Genomic DNA, 22,366 nt, shown 5'->3' on the forward strand with positions numbered 1-22,366 from the left:
ACTAGTCTAGTAGGCTTATATTGGCCCTTGGAGGGCTGTGATACTGAAAATACAGGAAATAGCTTCCAGGTCTGCGGAGCTTTGAGTGTAGTCCGGGAGAGAGCTTCCCCTTACAGAAGCGGTCCCGGAAGCAGGTAAGACGACAACAGTGGAAGGAAGGGACGGAGGGTACACAAAAGTAGGGACACAGAGTCCAAGGGCGAACAAAAACCTAACGCGCGGGGCGCCGGTCCACGTGCGTCCCGCTTGGTGCCCCGCCCCACCCGGAAGCCTCCCGGGGCCCCGCCGGGGCGGGAGGAGGCCGGAAGTCCAGCTGTTCCCAACGGCCTCGGCGGGGCCGGCCACCTGCTGCTGCGGCCCGGATTGGCTCCTTCCGCCGACGCGACGGCTTTAACCAATCACCAGCGAGGCCGGTCGGGAGGCCCCGCCCTGCGGGAGCCCGCGCTGGCGTTCGCGCCCGAGGCAGGCGGCGGTTCGCCGAGCCCTGGGGCGCTGTTGGGGAGGGCCCTGGCCGGGAACCCGGGGCAGAGGCGTGTGTGACACCGGGCAGCCTCCGCTTCCCCCTGGCGTCAGGCTTGCCGTTTACACGACGTTGGCGGACTGCGGGGGAGGGAGTGGCCACGGGGGTGGGGGGGAGGGACCAGAGGGGCGGACGCGGGAGCCCGCCCGCTCGCACGGAATGGGAGTGGTGGAGGGCGCGCGCAGCGAGGGCCCCGGCGGAAGGGCGGCGGCGAGAGCGGGTGGTGTCTGGGATCGTAGGGGCCCCGCAGGCCCCGCCCCTCCCCGCAGGCCCCGCCCCCAGGACTTAAGCCGCCGGGGCAGCTTCCGCACACCCCACTGCAAGCCTGGCCGACCGCGCCGTCCCAGACCGTCTGCCTCCCTCTCCGCGCCCGCCGACCGCCCGCCGACCGCCGGAGCCACCCGCACTCCCGTCTCGTGTTCTCCCTGCGGCCCGGTGAGCCCGGCCCGCCCCGCCCCGCCCCCGCCCTGCTCCTGCTACACATGCTCCGCGCCTGCTACCGCGCTTCCCGCTCTAACTTCCCTTCTCTGCTCCCAACCTATTTTGTATTTTTCCTCGCTGTCCATCCTTTATCTCTCTTCTTTCACCCTTTTCCTATCTCGCTTTTGTTCTTTACCTCTGGCGTTCAGTTAGCTGTAATTGAAACCTTCACACCCACCCCCCCTTCCTTCCCGGCTAGAATGCCAGCCCTGCCTTGGGTGGGACCTTCTGGCGCATCAGCGAAGACCAGAACGAGCCCTCCCTTTCCCGGGGGCTCCAGGCCTTTGTTGGAGCTGTTTCTGCTTGGAGGGGCTTTGAGCTGCTGGGACCGGCCGCTGCTGGGCCTGATCCCAGCTCCTCTCCCCTCCTCGCAGCCCTGCTCTGGGCCCTAGTGGACTCATCGAGTCTCTCTTGACGCATCATGATACCCCCTAACCCCCACCCCCACCCCAACACTCCTACTCCCCAATCTGCTGACTGGGTTGGGGGATGCTTTCCAGAGTACTGCGTGCCACCAAAACAGAAGTCTGGAAGAGAGCCGATGTGTGGTACTAAGGAGACAGGGAGGGAGAATTCCTGGGTGCATTTCCTCCCTCCATTGTGTGCGCTGAATTGGTCCCCTCTCCCCAGGCACGGATTGAGTGGGCTTTGTGCCTTGCACAGGTGCCCTTTCCTTAATAGGGTGTGGTCCTTTACGGTGAATTTCCTTCTAAATGTCCCCCTTCTTTGCCATTATTCACAGGACACATAGTATGACCTTTAGGTGTTTCGTCTCCCGGCCATTTTCTATGGAAAACCAACAGGACCGGACCATGAGAGCTACCGGCTGCTTTGAAGAATGGGACGCCTTTAGAGAAGCTTGATCTTGGAGGCCTCAGCGTGAGACCTTACAAAGCCGGGTGAGAGTCCAGTCTAAGGGAGGGTCTCCTGCTGCCTCTTCGCCCTAGGGTCTGGGATGGAGGTGGAGAGTCAGCAAGACATAAACAAAAATAACTGCTCCCACCATCCCAGTGAAGTCCCTCTTCCGGGTTCACAAAGCACTGGCATGTATGTCTCCCTGGCCTCATTCTGGCTCTTGCCAAGCCAAGGATAATGGTCCCCATTTTACAAAAGAGGAAATTGAGCCCCGGTTGGGACAGTGATTGGCCCTGGGTGACCCTGGGAATCAACAGAACAGGAACCTATTGTTCTGACTACATATAGTTTTACTTCCGTTTTGACTGTCCCTGAGACTGAGGCTGAAACTTGTAATAAGATATATGGCTTTCGGACACTGAAACTGGTTATATGCTGGGGACCACAAAATATGATTAATTCTTCCTAGGCCTGAGTTTTACTAACTCTTTTTAGTAGAGTCTTTAGCAGAGGTGACCTTTAACCCCATACCGATGCCCCTAAAGGAACTGACTTGTGGCAAACCCAAGGCAACATTCAAAATGGCAGCTGAGTTGTTTTTTTTTTTTAATATATTGTATTGATTTTTTACAGAGAGGAAGGGAGAGGGATAGAAAGTTAGAAACATTGATCAGCTGCCTCCTGCACACCCCCTACTGGGGTTGTGCCCACAACCAAGGTACATGCCCTTGACCAGAATCGAACCTGGGACCCTTCAGTCCGCAGCCCAACGCTCTATCCACTGAGCCAAACCGGTTAGGGCGGCAGCTGAGTCTTTGTGTACTTGTCTTTGAGGTGAGCAGGGGTTGGGTCTCACAACACCCTCAGCTCAGCTCAAAGTCAGGACGTGAGACCCATGTCATCATGTCTCACATGCCCAGAGGGGGGATGCCACTTGCCTTTACTTTCTCAGAACTGTCTTATTGGCACGAGAGAATTTGGCTGTTGGACTCCGTTGTGGGAGGCCCTGCTGGTGCCTGGGACTGAGAAAACCACAAGAAAGAAATAGCTTAAGCTTTGGAGCCTGTAGACATAGCTGTCTTACTAAGTTCCCTCCTCATCTGTAATATGGAAGTAAGGGTGGCCACCTCGCAGGGCTGCTCTGAGGCGCTGGGGTGGAGCACCTCCTGGGGGTGAGGATAGCAGAGCAGGGAAGCTAGGGAGTCTGGAGCATAACCCACCCATTGTGCTGTTTGAGCGCCCATCTTAACGGCCTCCAGTGGGCCTGGCTCCAGGGAAGGGGAAATTAGCCCCGCCCTATAGGAGCTCCTGATGCAATTGAGTGGTGAGTAGGCTCCGGATTTCCCTGTTTGCCCCTGCCACCTGGGCGATGGAGCCCAGGAGGAAGCAGCTTGTGGGCTGTTTGTTTCCATGGGTCACTGTTCACAGCTGACTCCCACCAGATCCTCCCTTGGCTGTTCAGCTCTTTCCTCCTGGCCCAGCAACAGGGGCAGCCAATCAGACTGGGTTCAGAGCAGCTGCTCCAATGAAATGAGAAGTGAGCTCAGGGGAGAGAGAAGCAGGTTGTCCTCCCCCACCGGGGTGCTGGGCTCACTTCCTCCCTTCTGCCGCGGGGGAGGGAAGGGTGTTGTTCCAACTCTAGGAACAACATGTAGCTTTTGGTTTCCTGTGTCACTATCTCTGACTTGCCTCTCCCCACCCCCGTCTCTCTTGTGGTGATGCGGGTCCCCCTACGGTGGAGGAGAAGATACTGGCCTAAGAGGGAGTCGGTTTTCCCTGAATCACACAGTAGGTCAGGGGAAGAAAGTTGAGCGTCTAGGCACTACTCTCAGCCCCGAGAATTGCCTAGGATCCTTCACGGTCCAGCTAAGTGTTACCTTGCCAAGTCTTCTGATTACCCACTCTTCCTTGCCTCTCTCCTAATGGAGTTAGTTGTTACCTCCTCTGCAGTTTGACCGTATGCCCTGCAAGTCCCAGTGCAGCTTGAATCACCAGCTTGCTCCCTGTGCCAGGCAGTAAGCCCCCTTAGGGGTAGGTACTGTCTCCTGCATCTCCGTGAACCAGGGCCTACTCTTTCTTGTTGAAAGGATGATTCAGGAGAGCTCATGCTGTGCAAGGGCTGGGGAAAAGAATGAGACTGATGGATGGGAAGGAACTGAATACCCGTTCCTTTTCTTACAGACTTAGACAATTCCAGAACCTTAGGAGTCTCGCTTGCTTAAGAAACCCCGGTGGAAGCCTTCAGGTTTATGCCTGTCAGGTCTTGGTCTGGCTGAAACCTTTTCCTCGCTTCTGCCCTCCAGACAGATCCGCAGAAGCAGGAATGTGGGCTTCATGAGTGAAATCTCTGGGCCCAGCAGACAGAGGTCTGGGCCAGGGCCTATTTGAGGCAACACTAGGATATCTGTGATCCCGACTTTGCCTGTAGTGAAAGCTCTTCACAAAATATGGACGCCTTGGGCAGGAATTGCCCCTATTTGAGTACCTCCAGAGCTCACTATTTTCCCTCTTAGGGTTACTCTGGTCCTTGGTGAGGGAGGTGTTGCTGTCAGAGAGGGTAGGGGTGGGGGTGGTGAGCAGGGAAACTGATGGGGCTTCTCTCTCCTTGGCTTAGATTCCGGCAGAGTTCCTCTATCTCGTCTTGTCCTGGTTGAAGGTGCCCCCTTCTCCAACGTTTCTTCATCTCCTGGAAGACGGCAGAAAATCGGCATCATGGTTGGGTTTAAGGCCACAGATGTGCCCCCTACTGCCACTGTGAAGTTCCTGGGGGCTGGCACAGCTGCCTGCATTGCCGATCTCATCACCTTTCCCCTGGATACTGCTAAAGTCCGGCTGCAGGTGAGGGGGTGAAGCCTAGGAATCCTGATGGTGTCTAGTCTGTTCCCTCCCAAGACGCAGACTCCTCAAGGGCCAGTGGGTTGTTTGGGACTGGAAACGTTGGAGCATGGGTATGCCAACCTGTCTATTCCTATACCTGTCTTGGCCTTGCAGATCCAAGGAGAAAAGCAGGGGGCAGTGCGAGCTGCAGCCAGTGTCCAGTACCGCGGCGTGCTAGGCACCATCCTGACCATGGCACGCACCGAGGGTCCCCGCAGCCTCTACAATGGGCTGGTCGCCGGCCTGCAGCGCCAGATGAGCTTTGCGTCTGTCCGCATCGGCCTCTATGACTCTGTCAAGCAGTTCTACACCAAGGGCTCTGAGCGTAAGTGTGGAGCGGGGCTGGAGGCTCCTTAGCCTTTTCTTCTCAGTAGTGATTGATCCTAGTTCATGTCGCTGCCTAGCTCCCTTAGGGCCCTGATTCTCAATGATTTCTGAGCTTTGGGGCTGTGCCAGCTCTGAGCAGGGCGTCCTCCCATGATGATCCTCACAACCACTCTGAGAGTAGGTGGTGTCCCGTGTTACAGATGAAGAGACAGGCTTGCTGGGGGTAGCATGGGAGGAAGGACTTAGCCAAGCGCACACAGAGGGAAGCAAAAAAACACACCCAGGACTTTAGCTTCCAAAGGCCAGCACTCTTGTTTCTTCTCAGCATGTCATGTCCACCCTCTGCTTCACACATTTGGAAAGTGAGGACCCAGATTAAAGGTTGACTTTTCCTAAGATCACCTGGCAGGGAGAAGTAGATCAAGTCTTATGTGTCCCAATCCTTGGAAAAGCCACTTCTCTCTGAACCTAGGTTTTCTCATTTGTCAAATGGAAATGACTGGTTTCTGAGGGCTATTGAGCAGGTTAAGTGAAGTGAATAAAAATATTTTATGAAAGAAAGCACTAAAGTCTCGTTTTGTCCTACTCCCTGCTGTGTCCCAGTGCCTAGCAAGTGGTAGACAAAGTAATACTTGGTTTGATGTGAGGACTTCTTAGAGGAAGAGCTGGTCTGGATCCTATTCCCAAAAGGCAAGAGAAGCTGTGTTTGGTGAGGAGAGGCAGAAAATGAGTGCAAGCCCAGCTGGACACTGTCCTTCTTGGTTCTTCCACAGATGCCGGCATCGGGAGCCGCCTCCTGGCAGGCAGCACCACGGGTGCCCTGGCTGTGGCTGTGGCCCAGCCCACGGATGTGGTGAAGGTCCGGTTCCAGGCTCAGGCCCGGGCTGGAGGTGGCCAGAGATACCAAAGTACTGTTGATGCCTACAAGACCATTGCCCGAGAGGAAGGGTTCCGGGGACTCTGGAAAGGTGTGTGCCAGATGTTTCTTCTTTCCCTTTTTTTCTTCTTCCTTCTCCCCTATTCCCTGGTCTCACACAGACACTCCTTCCTTCTGTAGGGACCTCTCCCAATATTGCCCGTAATGCAATTGTGAACTGTACTGAATTGGTGACCTACGACCTAATCAAGGATGCCCTCCTGAAGGCCAACCTCATGACAGGTGAGTCAGGGTAAATGATGCTGGGTCTCACCCTTCCCCCAGCTCAGGATCAGATGTGGTAATCTGGCTGCCCGAAAGCCACATCTTTTCATCCTCTTTCCTCTTGGCTTATAGAATGGGTTCCTCTCACTAGCATATTGAAGCCAAGTGGAATGAAGTTCCCACTTTGCACATTGAGGCTTTGAGGCAAGGCGGGCATAGTGACTTTAGGTTCTCAGGAGAGGTCTCAGTTGGAGTCTCTGTCTCTCTAAAACCACAAGACCCTAGCTACTTAAATAACCTCTCTCCTTCTGGAATGATGGGGTGAGGAGTCCTGACCCCCTTGCCTGTTCCTCCTCCTCGACAGATGACCTTCCTTGCCACTTCACTTCTGCCTTCGGGGCAGGTTTCTGCACCACCATCATTGCCTCCCCTGTCGACGTAGTCAAGACGAGATACATGAACTCTGCCCTTGGCCAGTACAGCAGCGCTGGCCACTGTGCCCTCACCATGCTCCAGAAGGAGGGTCCCCGAGCCTTCTACAAAGGGTGAGCCTGTGATCCACCCCACCCCACCCGATTCCAGGCCTATTACACCTGGAACTGAGTGGCAACCAGGATCAAACTTTCTGATCATGGTCCTGGTATTTCATGGGCATTCTCTCATGCTCATAACTCCTTCCTCTCAGAGTTGCTGCCTGCTTTATGGGTGTTTAAATGGAGACTCAGGGCATTCTTGCTCACAGCCACACAGCTGTGAGGCTTTGGTCCCTGGGCCCTCCCAACCTCCTTTGGGACAAAGCACTGGGTTGGATTGGATGCCAGGGCCCAGTCGGGTGAGCAGGAGGTGGAGGTGCCCCTATGACCTGTGTTTTCTTCCCTCTAGGTTCATGCCCTCCTTCCTCCGTTTGGGCTCCTGGAACGTGGTGATGTTCGTCACCTATGAGCAGCTGAAACGGGCCCTCATGGCTGCCTGCACTTCCCGGGAGGCTCCCTTTTGAGCCTCTCCTGCTGCCAACCTGACCACCTCTGGCTTGGCTTCAGCTCCAGCCAGCCCTCCTTTCCTCTTCCCCCCCTTCCCTTCCCTCACTCCCCACCCTTTCCTTCTCCCTTCCCTCACCCCCTCTCCCTTCCCTCCCCTCCCTCCCCACCCCTTCCTTCTCCCATTTCTACCATCTCCCTTCCCTCTCCCCACATTTTTACCTCTCCTCCCTACCTCATCCCCCCATTGCCTCTCAGTCCTGGTGGAGTTGACCCCAGTTGACACTGTGGAGGCCTGTCACCAACCAGGATCCCAAGCCCCTCAGTCCCTTGAAAAGTTCAGCCCATCTCTTCATCTTGTTCCCAAGCGAAGCCAGCATGTCACCCATAAAACAAGCTCAATCTTGGTGTCTCCTCCCTCTCTTATAGCTGTTAGCAGAGATCTTAGTTTGATGGGCCCTTTTGGCACCTGGTGGCAGTGGGGAAGCCACCCTCACTTGGAAAGGGGCGGTGTAACCACTTTCCACCTCCAGTGTCTGATCTGGGGCCCATGGACGTCATCTAGTCTGTTCCTCTTTCCAGAACAGGCCTGGTGCTGAAGTAGCTTTGCTGTCACCAGGCTCCCTGAGCGTTCCCTCACCCAGTGCTTGGTACTCCAGCATTTGCCTTTCTAGCCCCTCAGCTGGCCCAGGCCTGCTGATCTGCACAATGAGTGTTCCTGTCTGCTCTCCATCTCCTGTGCTTCTTGGGAGATTGAGAGGAACTTGGGAGTCAGATGCTGTGGGCTTATTTTATTCCATTTTATAAACGGGAAACCGACCTCCCCAAAGTCCCAGACCTAGTGAGGGCAAGTTGGGCTGCCTCCCATCCTCCAGATCGCCATCCTTGGGAGACAGTATTGCTGCACCGGGAGGGCAGGCTGCAGGGCAGACCTCTGGCCTCAGCCTGAGGGTCCTTTACACTTGGAGTCTCACCCTCTCCCTGGGCTGCATTGGGATTGACACATTTCTGTCCCTCTTCCGACCACCTGTCCTCTGGCTGGAAAGCAGGTGGGCAGGGCTACTTTTGTTTCAAGGGGTCAGGGACTCTGAGGTCCTAAAATCTCAAATATCTCACGCAGGGCTGAGCCCTTAGAATCAAGCCCATCATAGATGTCTGAGGAATCTGAGGGCTGAGAGGTCATGCAGGGAAGGACACAGGACCTCAGCAGCCGATCTTGGACTCCTCCCTCCCCCGGGGACTTTCCCTAAGAGACCCTTGCTGGGGTCCTGCAGGAATCCTGTTGGGTAGCTGTGGAGCCAGGTTGAGCGAACATGACCCTCCTCGCAGCCTAAAACTGCTGATGCTACTGCTCCTCCATTGGTCAGAGCTGGAGGCGAGGCTTTCAGCACCTGGGCAAGCAGTTCAGGATATTAAACAGGTTCCTGGAGAAGGAAAAAGGGCCCAGCTTCTGACAAGTTAAGCCAAGGTCTCAGTCCCCAAGAGGGACACAGCGGGGTGCCATGGGTTGATTCGGAGTGAAGCTCGGCAATTCAGCCAAGGCTCTTCTCTACTGGGCTTCAGGCAGGCAGTGTAATTGGAGGCACCTTGTCACTGTTCTACACCAGAGGACCTGAGGGGCAATTTGTCACCTTAGTATGTCAGCTGGTTGGTTTTGGCAGGCTTGTGTCCCAGCCATGGACAGGAGTGCACCAGGTTTCACCATGGTTCCGAGTATGATCCAGGGGCAATGAGCTGGGAAAGGTGGTAGGAACCACTGGACAGGATACCACCAGTAGGCCTCTAACTGGTCCTTAGTCCTTAATGCCTATAAAATGGGTGTGTGGTGAGCCCTGCTTTGCCCAGCTCACAAGGTCTCACCCTGGGGAAGAGGTTAGCAGGTTTTCCATCTGGCCTGGCAGAGACCTGGAGTGCTGGGATATCCCACATGTCCTTCCCTAGTCACTGTTCTCAGAACAGGGCTGCTACTACCCCTCAATCACCCAGGTTGTTCCTCAGAGAACATAGTTGGCTTCACTCATCTGGTTTGCACAAGGACTGCAAGATGGGGGTTGTAGTCTTTATGACAGATTTCAGAGAAGGGAAGGGATTAACCTAAGGGCACAGCTGGTAAGCAGCACATCTGAGGTATATCTGACTCCAAAACCATGATTATGCGAGATGCTCCCTAGACCCTGGGTCCAGGTCCTACACCTTGGATCTGATAGGTTAAAAATGGCTGACTAATGCTACTGAGTCCCCATTGAAGGAAGAGCCTTAAGCTAATGATGCTTAGATTGGTGGAATCCAAACAATGTGGGAGCCCTTTGTGGCACCTCTGAAAGTCTTCACAAAAGTGGCCTCTTACTCTGTCATAAAATAGGACCTATCCTAACCCAAACCTGGACTCAGGAGAGTCTTGGCACAGAAGAGGTGCCCGCCTCACTGTCACTGACTGATGAAAGGCAGATGGGGAGGCAGGTGTGGTCTGCACAGGCTGAGCTGGATCTGGAGGCTGGCACTCCTGCAGGCCACTTGGACAGCAGTGCCGGTCCTGAAATCAGCAAGTTCACCAAGCACTTTCACACGATGACTTGGTCCTCACAAATAGCTTGAGGAAGGGTCAGTGGCTGGGCTGGGGACAGAACCCAGGTCTCCAAGGCAACCATGCCTAGAGGCAGCCCAGGACCCACCCACTGCTCAGGCCAGGGAGTTAAGGCCAAAGAATAGGAAACAGACATTTCCAGCGCTTGTGTCCTTTATGCTGCCTCTAAGCAGGGTGAGTCTGTGGGAAGTGGCCTTTGAGGTTCTGATGACAACTGTCCACTGAGCCCCGAGACAAGTGTTTTCTTGTACTTCAGTTTTCCCGAGTGCAAAGTGACCTTATCACACTAGAGACTTGAGCCCTTTTCAAAGACCACGTGTCCTGAGAAATCAGCAGAGCTGGGGACCCTCCTGCTACACATCACTGCCCCAGGCTCTCAAGGTGGGAGCATAAAGGCTCTGAACCCTCAGGGACCCAGCCACACCCACAAAGTCAGGGCAGGGACCCAAGAGGGGCTATAGGAAGCTTCTCTCCCTCCAACACACTCTCCTGGGTGTAGTAGCTAGAAGATAGCAAATAAATCTTTATTTGTCAGCCCATCCTCATGTCACACCTGTGCCGTGGGCTGGCTTCCCTGAGCACCCTGAGGCTGTGGGAAGTAGAAGTGGGGTAAGGCCTTCCACCCCCCACCCCCGCAAGCCTCCGCTGACCCCTGCTGCAGCCCCCAGCCCACCAGTTACGTCAGCAATGCCTGGCGCAGCATCTGCTTCTTCTGGGGGGTGAGGCGGGTGGGGAACTGGATTTCAAAGAAGATGAAGAGGTCCCCCTTCTTGGTGGGGTCCTCAGGCAATGGCATCCCCTCACCTGGCACCTTCTTGCAGTACTTAGGACTGAGGGGAGATGAAAGAAGAGAGTTGAGAGGGCACCCCAGAGCAGCACCTGGACAGAGCCCATCCCCCCCTGCTCACATCACCTCAGGCATGGGGCAGTCCTACAGCTTCCACCATGGGCAGTAGCTTTCTTCAGCCAGAACTGGGTGGGAGGAGAGGAGGCTGGCTCGTTCCAGATAGTTTGCTCCCTGAGAACCCATTCACACTGAGTCTCGGGGAGCATTTCGGGAATCTCATTTTAGAGATGGGAAACAAGGCAAGGAAGGAAGGAAGGAGAGTAGACCCTGGCTTGGTGGGGAGTGCTGGGCTGCTGAGCAAAGCTTCCCATGCAGAGGGCCCTCCTCGGAAAGGGCTCACTGGGATTAACTCAGAACTCTGCTGAGAGCTTTTGGAGGATGGAAGATGAAGGCAAAAAGGATTGCCGAACACTGTGGGCCCCTAGCCTCTAAAGGGGCTTTGTGAAAGTGAGAAAAAGGCACCCCGTTGGCCCGGAGAGGCCGAGTGGAGACTGGATTTTAGTGCTCTCTCGCCCTCTTGTGCTTAGTGCAACCTTAACAACTGTACTAGGCCAACCTGTCTGATGCTACCCTCCAAGGCCCAAGCCAGCCCTGCTGCCTGTGGAGGCCCAAGCAGATGGACTCACTGGATGATGTCATTGATGGGGATGTTGAGTAGCCGATCATCTAGGGTCTTCACCTCCACGGTGCAACAGGTCAGAGCCTAGGGGACATTAGGGCCAAAGGCAGAAGTAGGGAAGTTACCCATGGCCATTCTGTTTAGAAGGCACTTTATAATCCTCTTTAGTACCAGGCCCCAAGCTGGGCCTCAAGGAGATAAAGGGATATCAGTCTGGTAGGCAAGACTGATGTTGGTATGTTATGATAGAGGGAAGTAGAGGGCTCGGTGGGAGCCAAGGAGAGCCCGCCCCCTGCTCCCCCGACCCCAAACCATTTGGGAGTGAACAAAAGGATTACACTGTGCTGGTAGCCGTTGATAAGGGCTTTAAAGGGTGAGGAGGAGCTTACCAGTTAGAGAAGGTGGGTAGATAGCATTCCAGGCAGAGGGGCCAGAAAAAAACAAGAGAATGAAGGTGTGAAAATGTACCAAATGGGCAGGAGCTCTAAGTGGCATGGTGGCTGGAGGGCAGAGGATGAGATCAGCAGAGGCCAGATTGTAGAGGGCCTCGAATGCCATGCAAAGATGCTTAGAATGAGTGTGGCATGATCAGATGAGGAAAGACTGCCGATGAGCAGGGAGGCAGGAAGGCCCAGATGGTGGGGTTGAACAGAAGTGGACCAAGTGGAGAGGGACTTGGAGGACTTAGTGACTGACTTAGTGACTGATGCAGGTGGGTGGGGGAGGAGAAGCAAAGTCTAGGCTGGTGCTGTTTCTGGCTTGGGTTGTAAGGGTGTGGAGGGGACACTCATGCTCAGGAGTGAACCTGGCCATAAAGATTCCGTGTGGCACTCACCACATTCTGAAGGCCTGCTTGCCTCGGGGCCTCCCATAGGGCAGGAGGAGCTCACTCTGATCCACCCACCCCCTACTTTTCCACTTTAGCCACTCACCTTGCCCAAGGGGATGGAGTTCACAAAAATTAGGTTGTCATTCTCCCTGCGGAAGCGAGGGTGTAGCTTCTCCTTCACGATGAAGATGATGTCTGCTGGGATGATGTTGGGGCCCTGGGCAGAGGGGGCCAAGATGGAGAGGACTAATTGGCCAAGTTATTGCCTCGACTGGTCTCCAGGTCTTCATCAAAACAATGAAATTAGGCCATTGTTCTTTTAAAATTTTTTAACTTTTATTTTTGTTAATCCTCACCTGAGGATGTTTTCCCATTGATTTTTAGAGTGGAAGGGAGGGGGAGAGACACAGAGAGAGAAACATTGATATGAGAAAAACACATTGATTTTGGTTGCCTCCCGCACATGCCCTGACCAGGGCCGAGGATCGAACCTTCAACCGAGGTACATGCCCTTGACCGGAATCGAACCTGGGACCCTTCAGTCCCGGCTGATGTTCTATCCACTGAACCAAACCAGCTAGGACTAGACCATCTTGATGGGCCCTCTCAGTTTGACTCCATAGCCTCTCCTCTGAGAAAATTTCCCTGATGAATCTTTCTCCTCTGAGAAAATTTCCCTGATGAATTCTTTCTCCTCTACTGAGCATGCCCAAATAAATGCACTCAGCTGAAGGGAGACAGGCTTCCTTGGGCCTTGGAGGGTAGCATCAGACAGGTTGGCCTAGTACAGTTGTTAAGGTTGCACTAAGCACAAGAGGGCGAGAGAGGACTAAAATCCAGTCTCCACTCTGCCTCTCTGGGCCAATGGGGTGCTTTTCTCTAACTTTCACCAGCCTAGACTTTGCTTCTCCTCCCCCACCCACCTGAGCTGGGTGTTCTACAAAGTCTCTGTCCTGCCAAACTTCACAAAGTCACCAAAATTCTACTGAGGTCTCTTTTGCACCCTGGGACAGAGGAATCAGACCTGCCCCTACCCCCGTCTTCCCACCACCTGAGCCCAGGTAACTGATCCTGGAACTGACCTTAATCAGCTTCCTTCCCTCTCACCTGGTCACCTTCCTTCTCAAAGGTGATCCGTGTGCCTTGCCTCCAACCAGGCTTCACATCAATTGTGAGGATCTTGTCCTTGATGGTGGAGGAATACCCATCCTCGTTCAGCACCTGCAGTGGGATGGTGGGGCGAGAATTGCTCAGGGTTTCCCAAGGTGAAAGAAACGCCGAAGGATCTGTGCTGGAGCTCAGTCCTCTAGCAATGGGGAGAACCTGCCTTGAGCCATTGCCACTCCCACCCCATCCCACCAGAACAGGAACTTAGGGTTCCAGGATGGCGGGCATGTTATGGGGCCAGGACCTGAGATGCCAAGCAGTCACCATGAGTGGATCAAACCACTCCAGCCCTAGAAATCATGTGGCCCTGGCCACCAACAGATGCACAATGAACATGTGCTTAATTCCTCTCTCACACCCCAGGGGATGACACAGAGCTCAACGTATCTGAACATCAGCTGAAGTTTCCCCTATTATGTCATCCATCCATTCCCCAATCACATGCCCAAATGGGTGCCAGCTGTGGAAAGCATGACCACAGTTGGCATCTACTCTGCTGGGCAAGGTTTTGAGGGGACCTTGTCCATGTGTTAGCACAGGGCTGGGCCATAGAATTGAGGGTCTTCCTCAACCAGTCCCCTCAGGGACTGTCTCCCAGCCCACCCTTAATCCCCACACTGCTCTTCCTTACTCATGGGTCATACCCCAGATGAAATCCTGAGGGTATGGTCTGGTAACATCCAGAGGGCAGAAGTCACAGTTTTAGCTCCTCCCTTTCAGAGCCCATGGGGATGTGGCTGAACTGAGAAGGGAAAGATCCTCTCCCAATGAGACATGTTCCAGAAGGAATTCCTACACTAGGAAAGAACCAGGCTGAAACCCTCAGTTGTCCCTTCCAAACTCCAGATTCTAGTACTCTGCAATCCTAGGTCTCTGAGTCTAAGATTGCATCATTCCATCAGAGACCATACCTGAGGTCTCTAGAGTCAGGGTGACTGTTAGTATTGGGGGGCGGGGGGGACAGTTGATGGCTCCCTGTAGGAACAAGCCAAGTACTCACCCTGCGGGAGATCTTGATTTTCTTGGTGCAGCCAAAAAATAAGTCCTCCAGGGAAAGGTAGAGGTCTCTTTGTATTGGGAGGTCCTGTTTCTTGACCCCTCGGCCCCGGAGCCCCCCAAAGTTCAAATCCACCTCTTTTCCTTCTGCATCAAAAAACTCTGCAGGAGGTGGGGAGAGGAGTAAGAGGAATTGTGTCTAGAGACTTGGATTGATAGAACTTCCCCTACCCCTCCTCTTCAGTTCCCGAGGAAATCGGGTGCTGGTAATAGCTAGCATCCGATTTCCATCTTGAAGACTCAGACTTGGGCCAAGAAACTGTCCTCAATTGCAGATCCCATGATTATCATCCCTTGTCACGCCCCATTGCTTCATCCTCCACTTTGGACCCCCACTCTTTCCCGACTTCCTTTCCCCACAACTGTGAGCAATGGACTATTATAGCCACTTAATAGTGAGGAAGCCGAGGTTTCAGAGAGATGAAGAGATTTGCCCAGGATTACACAGCTCATAAGTGGCAGCACATGGATTTGAAACAGGTCATCTGAATCCAAGTCTGTTGCTTTTTCCAGTCTTACATGGATTTTATTATAAACTCGGATTTCTTTAGCACAGTGATGGGCAACCTTTTGAGCTTGGTGTGTCAAACTTCGCCAAAAAACTGAGCATAACTCGGGTAGTGTGTCACTTTGAGGAAAAAACATTATTTCGCGATATTTATAGTTTAAATAACATAAATGTATAATTGTTATATATAATTGTATTTAATAAACCTCAGCGGCCGCGTGTCATCAGAAATGGCTACGCGTGTCAGTGCTGACATGCGTGTCATAGGTTCGCCATCACTGCTTTAGCCGATAGGTGAAGGCAAGGCACAGTGTGAGGGGTGTCTGAGCTGAAGGGGCAATGGGCTGTAGTCCACTTATCATAGTAACATGGAAAAGAGGTAGATGGGGGTGGGGGGGGTCAAGCGGGGAAAAAGGAGACAAATGTAAAACTTTAGACAATAAATAAATAAAATAAAATAAAATAAAAGAGGTAGAGAGAGCTTTTGAAATGCAGAAAGGCTATAGTATGGCCAGGAAGAAGGGGCTGGGGGAGCCAGGCAGTGAAAATCTACGCTCTTGAGTTGCAGAACTGGAGCCAGGAAGACAGGTTTGAAGGTTAACTCCTTGCAAGGTGATTTTGAGCCTCAGAAATCAACTCTTTGTCAGTCTGTATGAGACCTGGGACCTGTGATCATCCACCCATCCATCCATGGAGTCATGTGACTAACACACACACACCTGTGCAATGAAATCTTATGCAGCCATAGAAATGAATAAAGTAAATCTGTATATAATGTATAATAAGACAAGTGAAAAAAAACTGTGTGTACAATGTGGTCTCACTTGCTTAATAAAATAAAAGGTTTATGTAAAAATAAAACTATGCTCTGAAATGCATAGAAAATCTCTGGAATAATACATAAAATGCTAACTGTGAGTGGCTGCTTCTGGGAAAGGAATGGAAGGCTGTAATTTTATTCTTCAATAAATTATTTATTTACCATGATACACATATATGTAAAAGTAAAAAAAAAAAAAAAAAACTACTCAAAGAAAAGCATCTTTACAGCTATGTCCAAGGCAAGGGGATAGGTAGAACCTCTTACCACTAAAGGGGTTGTTTCCTCCGAAGAACTCGTGGAAAACCTTCTCAGCGTTGCCGTGGAAGACATAACCAGTCGCCCATGGGGTCTCCGACCCAAACTCCTGAGGAATCCCGCCCTTCAGACCCTCTTCTCCAAACTTGTCGTAGATGCTTCTCTTCACAGCTGTGGATATATGCTACTTTGAGAAGGAGGCAGTCTTGGGGGGCTAAGGCAGCTAGAAGGCTGAGGAGGAGGAGGATATGGGGAAGAGCATAGGACAAAAGCATCCATATTTCTAGTGTCTACAGTCTGGCAGTCTTTGGAAGGAGACGTAGAAGTTAGGGGTTTAATTTCGTTGTGGTGGATCTGGGTATGCCCCCCTCCAGAGAAGAGATGGGAAAGACTAAGTTTTGCTGGGGAGGGGTGGGGATTGGGGTAGAAACAGGGAGACTAAGGGTCAGGCTAGCCTTCTGGGATTTAGTTTAATCCATCATAACTGCTATCTCATCTGTAAAGTAAACACAATCCTAGAACCTTGACATTTTAGAATCTAATAATTCTAGAGCTTCCAAATTCTAGAGTTTTGAAACCCTAGGGTCTAAAGTCCTGAAAACTCTGGGCTGGGAAAACCTTAGTGATCTGCCCATTCTCCTGCACAGTATCCCTGATTATAGTCTCCAGGACAAGGGCTTTGGGAAACGCATGTGGGCGATGCCCCAGGCAGGGGTGGAAATAACTTCCTCCACTCTTCTGGTTTCCATCGGAGAAAAATGTCCTAATTACTGGCCTCTCTCTACCCTTTAAAAAAATTATATATATATATATATATATATATATATATATATATATATATTTTTTTTTTTTTTTTTTTTACTGATTTTAGAAAGGAAGGGAGAGGGAGAGATAGAAACATCAATGATGAGAGAGAATCATTGATTGGCTGCCTTCTGCATGCCCCCTACTGGGGATTGAGCCTGCAATTTAGACATATGCCCTGACTGGGAATTGAACCATGACCTCCTGGTTCATAGGCTGATGCTCAACCACTGAGCCATGCCAGCTGGGCTCTCTCTGTCCTTTTATGTTGTACTCAGGGAAATGGAGATTTAGCTACTTAGTAAATTCTGGAAGGATAATCTAGGCCTCAGCCTTGGCCTTTTTCCCTTGGCAGCAAGCATCGAGTTCTCTCCATCCCTTAAGGGATAGTGGGGTGTGTGGGCTGTGGGGAGTCCTGCCCCACCTCTTGCTCTGATGAGACCAGGTGAGCACATCAGCTTGATCTGGGGGTTCTCCATCCTACATCCTCCACCTTAGCTTGTGTCTACTGAGAAAGGCAATTCTTCATTCTCTTCTTTCTTAGCTTATTTAGATTCTGCTTACTGTATGCTGCGGCTCCTCAGAAAGCCCAACATTCAGAAACTTAAGGAATGATCTTAATGGAGAGGTGGGGCAGAGGAGTGACTCTCCTGGAGTCACTCCTCCAGGCTCAGGCCCAGTCACTCACGGTCGCTCAGCACCTCGTAGGCCTCTGCTATTTGCTTGAATATCTCCACTGAGGCTGGCTCAACGGACTTCAATGGATGGTGCTTAAGGGCAAGTTTCCGGTACCTAGAGGAGGGAGAGTTAGAACAAGTCATAGCAGACCTGGCTCAGAGCTGGCTCTGCTTTCCATTGCCTGGTGACCTCTTAGCGCTTTGGTGTGCCCAGCTATAAATCAGGGCTGTGCTGGCCAGGGAAGCACATTGTTCAGACCCCCTTGAAGAGAACCAAGTGTAGGGAACAGAGCTGACTGACAGCCCCAGCGGCTGCCCCTACCCTGGGTCTTTGTGCTGATCCTATACCCCCACCCAACCCCAGCTGCTCCCAGCCAATGAATCAAGATGCTGGGGATATTAGTGCTGGCTCAGCTCTGAAGGACACAGGGCTCCTCATCACACAGCCTCTGCTGCTTGAGGCCTCCTCTTCAGCCTGGCTGAGATTTCCTGCAGACCAGGCTGCAGCCTTCCTTCCCCAAACCTTCCTTCCCTCTCCCCTTCCACAGGTGTCAAACCTACACAGTCCTGCTCCTCGTTCACCCCAAGTGTTTCCCCAATACATTTCTTTACACATCTAATCCTGTCTTGTCTGAACTGACACACAGGCCTCTTGGGAAGATGAGATAAAATAAGGTGTCAAAGCGCCTGGTACAGAGAGGCACTCGGCGCATGTCAGGTGCCTTCACTGTCTCCAGTTACTGCTGCCTATAATCTGAGACTGCTCCAAATTATAACTCTTCCTGAGCGGGGTTTGCTGTCCTGGGACCCTCCCTCTTCATCCATGAGGGTCCTGGCTCAGCCCTTGGAGGCCTTGCAGAGAATCTGCTCTGTCTGCCTTGAGAGACTTAAGATAATTGTCACGACCTCCCTGAGACTTCTAAACCAGCTCATCTCAATTATAGAAGTTGAAGTCAGTTATGAGGAAATTTGCAAGTAAATTCTATCAGTGAGTAAAAGTAAAGAGATTTGAGAAGAGTTCAGTTTTTCATGTAAACTTGAGTGGTTTTAAAATGATCTCTGCAGTAGTATCACCTACTTTCCTGAGTGGGAGACGGGGTGGAGTCACAGTACCATTGTGGCAACTTACAGTGAATGAGTGATACTGAAAAGGTTAATTGGTGATTGATTATGAACCATTGTTATATAAGTTTAAATTGGGGGTGGTGGTGGCAAAATCGAGGTGCTCCTATGGGAGAGTGTGTTATACATGTGACTCATCCCTTAAGAGCTGTTGCAGGGGAGAAGGGTTAAACATTATTGTTTGAAACATACGCAGTTCTTTTATTTTTTTAAAATATATTTCTTTATTGATTTCAGAAAGGAAGGGAGAAGGAGAGAGAGATAGAAACTTCAATGATGACAGAGAATCATTGATTGGCTGCCTCCCGAACACGCCCCACTGGGGAACGAGCCCGCAACCCAGGCACACGCCCTTGGCTGGAATCGAACCCAGGACCCTTCAGTCAGCAGGCCTACACTCTATCCACTGAGCCAAGCCGGCTAGGGCCAAATGCAGTTCTTTTAATCACTATATGACATGGTTTCAGATGCAAATGATTGCTAGCATATTCATGTTCATTATCTCGTATAATCCCATTTTAATACCATGACAACCCTCCTCCCCTTCTTAGGGAGAGATGGGAGAACTGAGGCTCAGAGAGGTTAAGTAATTTGCCCATGTCACACAGCTAGCAGGTAGGAGAACCTGGACTCAGACCTAAATCTTTCCAATGCTTAAGTTGGGTTCATCGTTCTGGACTCCCTCCTCATGATATTTCCCTAGACGGGCCCTACAGGCCAATGAGCTGCTCTGAACAGTGGGTGACATGACACACTGTCCTGAGTTGTTCTTTGTTTCATGAGTTTGTGTCTTGTTTCTCCAGCCATACTGTAGACTCTCTCCACTTACATCACTTAGCATGCCCTAGAGGACCTGGCCCACGGTAGGCACCTATAGCAGGCATGCTGTTTGAGTACTGGCATGTGACCTTGGGATAATAATGGCACCTCCCTCTCAGGGTTGTAGTGAGGATTAAGTGAAATAATGATGGAAGGTTCTCAGAACAACATCTGTACAATTCAATAAATGTAGCTAGTATCATTACCCAACCTTAATTGATTGAATTATCCTAGATTCCTCCCTTTTTTTACCCCCCAGTTATCCAATTGTCAAGTCCATTCTCTCCCCTCTCGACAGCCCACTGCCCTACTTCAAGCTTCAGCTTTTGCCTTGATTATCATTACATCCTCTGAAGGGGTCTCTCTCCTTCCAGTATAAGCTTCCTCAGCACCCTGCACTTCCGCTTTTGTAACACTCATCACACTTGTGACTTATTCAACATCTGTGTTCACCAACAAAACTAAGCCGCATCTCCGAGTCATGCTTGTATCTCCTAACCCATTAAGTCGTTGCTCAATAAATATTTGTCCAAAAGATATTTTTGTGTGTGTGTGTGTTTTGTTTTTTTCAGAAAAATGTGCTAACTCCTGTCCTAGACTTTTTTAGAAATAGACCATAATGCCCCTAAACTTGATGCAGTTTATTCAACACTAAGATCCCATGTGACGGCCAAAATAAAACTTGTAACACATCCTTCTGGCCAGGTCACTCTTCTGTTCTCAATCCTTCAGTTCTCCATAATATTCAGAATAACATTCAAATGTCTCCTTTGTCCCCATTTCATTGTTAGGAAAACCAGGGCACCTAAGAGGGGGAGACAGGGCATGGAGGGTAAAGGATGATGGACTGGGAACCCTGACACAGCCCAAAGCCAGCCTAGAAGTGAGCAAGGAGCAAGAGAAGAAACAAGGTTTACTTTGCTTGCCCAAAGCTGTGCAGGAAGATCAATTAGAAAAAGAAGATGGGGCCGGCCCCAGCACATAACCCGGCTCCTGTCCCAACTTACGCCTTCTTGATCTGGGCATCCTCTGCATTGCGAGTGATGTGGAGGGCAGCGTAATAATCCTGGCCCATGGCTGGCTGGCTGGCTGGCAGTCCCCGATAGCCCTGACTCCAGCAGGGCTGTTAGTCTGCATTCCTTGGTTGCTCCTGGCAACCGCACAGGGGCACTCTGGGAGTTACAGTCCTTCCTGCCTAAGCAAACCACCTTCTCGGCTCTGTGTTATGGAAGAGTGAATGAAAGGACTGAGAGAACTGGGGCTGATTCTGTGACCCTGATAAAGATCACTCAACTCAGAAACCTGGGAGTTAAGAGAGTAGCAATTAGTTTTCATTTGAAAATTTTCATAACAAATGCATTTTGTTGTTTTTTAAAATAAAATTTTTAAGAAAAGTTTTAGATTTTCAGGCAAGCTGTGAAGATAGTAGAGTTCTCAAATACCCCCCACTCAGTTTCCCCCATTATTAACATCTTACAAGCTCTTTGTACATTTGTCACAGATAATAACCAATATTGACACGTCATTTATATCAGAAGTTCATTCTTTATTCACATTTCCCAGTTTTTAACTTAATGTCTTTTTGCAGTTCCAAGAGCCCATCTAGGATCCCACGTTACATTTACTTGTCATGTCTCCTTAGACTCCTCTTGACCACAACGGTTTCTCAAACTTTCTTTGTTTTTAATGGCTTTGACAATTTCAGAAGTACCGGTTATTTCGGAATGTCTCTCAGTTAGGATTTGTGGGTGTTTTTTTGTTTGTTTGTCTTTTTATGATTAGACTGGGGGTTGTGGGTTTTGGAAGGAAGACCACAGAGTGCCATTCTCATCACATCAGATCAAAGGTATATACTACCAATAGGACCTATCACTGGTGATGCTGACCTCCATCACCCGCTGAGGTAGTGTTTGCCAGGTTTTTCCACTGTAGAGGCACTTTGTTTCCCCCTTTCTGGATTGTACATTGTGGTGGGAAATCATTTTGAGGCCCACCCCTAAAGCGTGGGAAGTTCTACCTCCTTGAGGGCTGCAGTGCACCACCCACAAGCCAGAAAGAGAAAGGACGTGGGGGAGGGGAGGGTGATAAAGTAAACAATAAAAAGTTCAATACTGGAAGATCTGGGTGGGGATACATTGGAGTCCTTTGTACTACTCTTGCAACTTATTTGTAAGTTTGAAATTATTTCAAAATAAAAAGTAAATTAGAAAAAAATATAAAATACATCCACAGACTTGTTTAAAATAAACCTTCACTTTGCAAGGCTATTGTGAGGACTGTGCTTGGTACAGAGTCCTTGCTCCACAGCTGATGCCACTGTCAGTCAGGTCAGCTTGAGAAACAGAGGCACTTCTCACAGTAAGTCACAAGGGGGCATCTGAAAACCAAGAAACAAGGTCTAGCACAGAGCTGCACTGGGCCTGCAGTGCTGCGGATGGGGTTGGCCACCCTTCCTTACCCAGAATGCACTACTCAATCCAAAAGGAAAAGCAAGCTTTGTCTGTTACAAACTGGGGATCAGTCCATTCACAGTGCACAAGGCTTGGTGTGGATTTCACAGCAGCTCTCAAGGGTCACTGCACCCATCACAACCAGGATATCCACTCTGGTTACTTTTCATAACCTGCTATGGAAAGGGGGTTATGAATGTGATAGCAATGGAGAAGACTGAGTCCAAGAATGGGAACTCAGACATATATGCCATGTGATGAACTCAAGCCATAATTCTGTTTTCTTTTCTTTCTTTCTTTTTTGAGGGGGGGGGGGCACGTGGGGGTGGGGGAGGAAGGAACATCAATTTGTTGTTCCACTTATTTATGCATTTATTTGTTGATTCTAGTATGTACCCTGACCAGGGATTGAACCTGGTGTATCAGGGCAATGTCCTAACCAACTGAGCCAGACCAGCCAGGGCTCATCCTGGCTTCTTAATCTGACTTCTTAGAGGTACCCCTTGGACGTCCTAGGAATCAATGTTTCTCAGCTCTGGAATATGTCTCTTTGGATCACCTGACCCTATCACAAATCACTTCTTAGTGAAACAGCTCTAGTCCCAGAAGTCTCGTGACCACATGTGTAG

The 22,366-nt window shown here is 51.0% G+C and overlaps 2 protein-coding genes across 8 annotated transcripts; one reads left to right on the forward strand and one right to left on the reverse strand.

Moving 5' to 3' along the window:
* The first annotated feature begins 824 nt into the window (after positions 1-824).
* Positions 825-7,585, forward strand: UCP2 (uncoupling protein 2). The gene is made up of 8 exons (XM_054725883.1): positions 825-955; positions 1,743-1,899; positions 4,470-4,693; positions 4,847-5,057; positions 5,833-6,027; positions 6,117-6,218; positions 6,565-6,745; positions 7,083-7,585. Exons 3-8 carry the CDS (start codon positions 4,568-4,570, stop codon positions 7,195-7,197), a joined length of 930 nt encoding a protein of 309 aa, XP_054581858.1. The 5' UTR covers positions 825-955; positions 1,743-1,899; positions 4,470-4,567; the 3' UTR covers positions 7,198-7,585.
* A 2,840-nt stretch (positions 7,586-10,425) lies between these two features.
* Positions 10,426-20,404, reverse strand: DNAJB13 (DnaJ heat shock protein family (Hsp40) member B13). Of its 7 annotated transcripts, none has more exons than XM_054725879.1 (9): positions 20,295-20,404; positions 17,358-17,461; positions 15,875-16,036; positions 14,224-14,381; positions 13,164-13,277; positions 12,160-12,273; positions 11,235-11,287; positions 10,675-10,779; positions 10,426-10,591 (listed from the first exon to the last, which is right to left on the reverse strand). In XM_054725879.1, the coding sequence occupies exons 1-9, from the start codon at positions 20,360-20,362 to the stop codon at positions 10,438-10,440; spliced, it is 1,032 nt and encodes a 343-aa protein (XP_054581854.1). In that variant the 5' UTR covers positions 20,363-20,404; the 3' UTR covers positions 10,426-10,437. The 7 variants fall into 7 exon arrangements, with proteins under 7 accessions (XP_054581854.1, XP_054581853.1, XP_054581856.1 ...); XM_054725878.1 differs by having other exon boundaries at positions 11,235-11,311; XM_054725882.1 differs by having other exon boundaries at positions 10,555-10,591; positions 10,675-10,733.
* Positions 20,405-22,366: the final 1,962 nt, after the last annotated feature.

This window comes from Eptesicus fuscus, chromosome 13, assembly GCF_027574615.1.
Source record: "Eptesicus fuscus isolate TK198812 chromosome 13, DD_ASM_mEF_20220401, whole genome shotgun sequence".
NCBI lineage: Eukaryota > Metazoa > Chordata > Mammalia > Chiroptera > Vespertilionidae > Eptesicus > Eptesicus fuscus.

Excerpts from the sequence above, each read along its gene's own strand:
- UCP2 (XM_054725883.1), top strand. The coding sequence starts at position 4,568 with ATGGTTGGGTTTAAGGCCACAGATGTGCCCCCTACTGCCACTGTGAAG. Across the intron at positions 5,058-5,832 it reads CTACACCAAGGGCTCTGAGC|ATGCCGGCATCGGGAGCCGC; the intron begins GTAAGTGTGGAG and ends GTTCTTCCACAG. Across the intron at positions 6,028-6,116 it reads GTTCCGGGGACTCTGGAAAG|GGACCTCTCCCAATATTGCC; the intron begins GTGTGTGCCAGA and ends TTCCTTCTGTAG.
- DNAJB13 (XM_054725878.1), bottom strand. The coding sequence starts at position 20,362 with ATGGGCCAGGATTATTACGCTGCCCTCCACATCACTCGCAATGCAGAG. Across the intron at positions 16,037-17,357 it reads CTACGAGGTGCTGAGCGACC|CTGTGAAGAGAAGCATCTAC; the intron begins GTGAGTGACTGG and ends ATATATCCACAG. Across the intron at positions 11,312-12,159 it reads ACTCCATCCCCTTGGGCAAG|GCTCTGACCTGTTGCACCGT; the intron begins GTGAGTGGCTAA and ends AATGTCCCCTAG.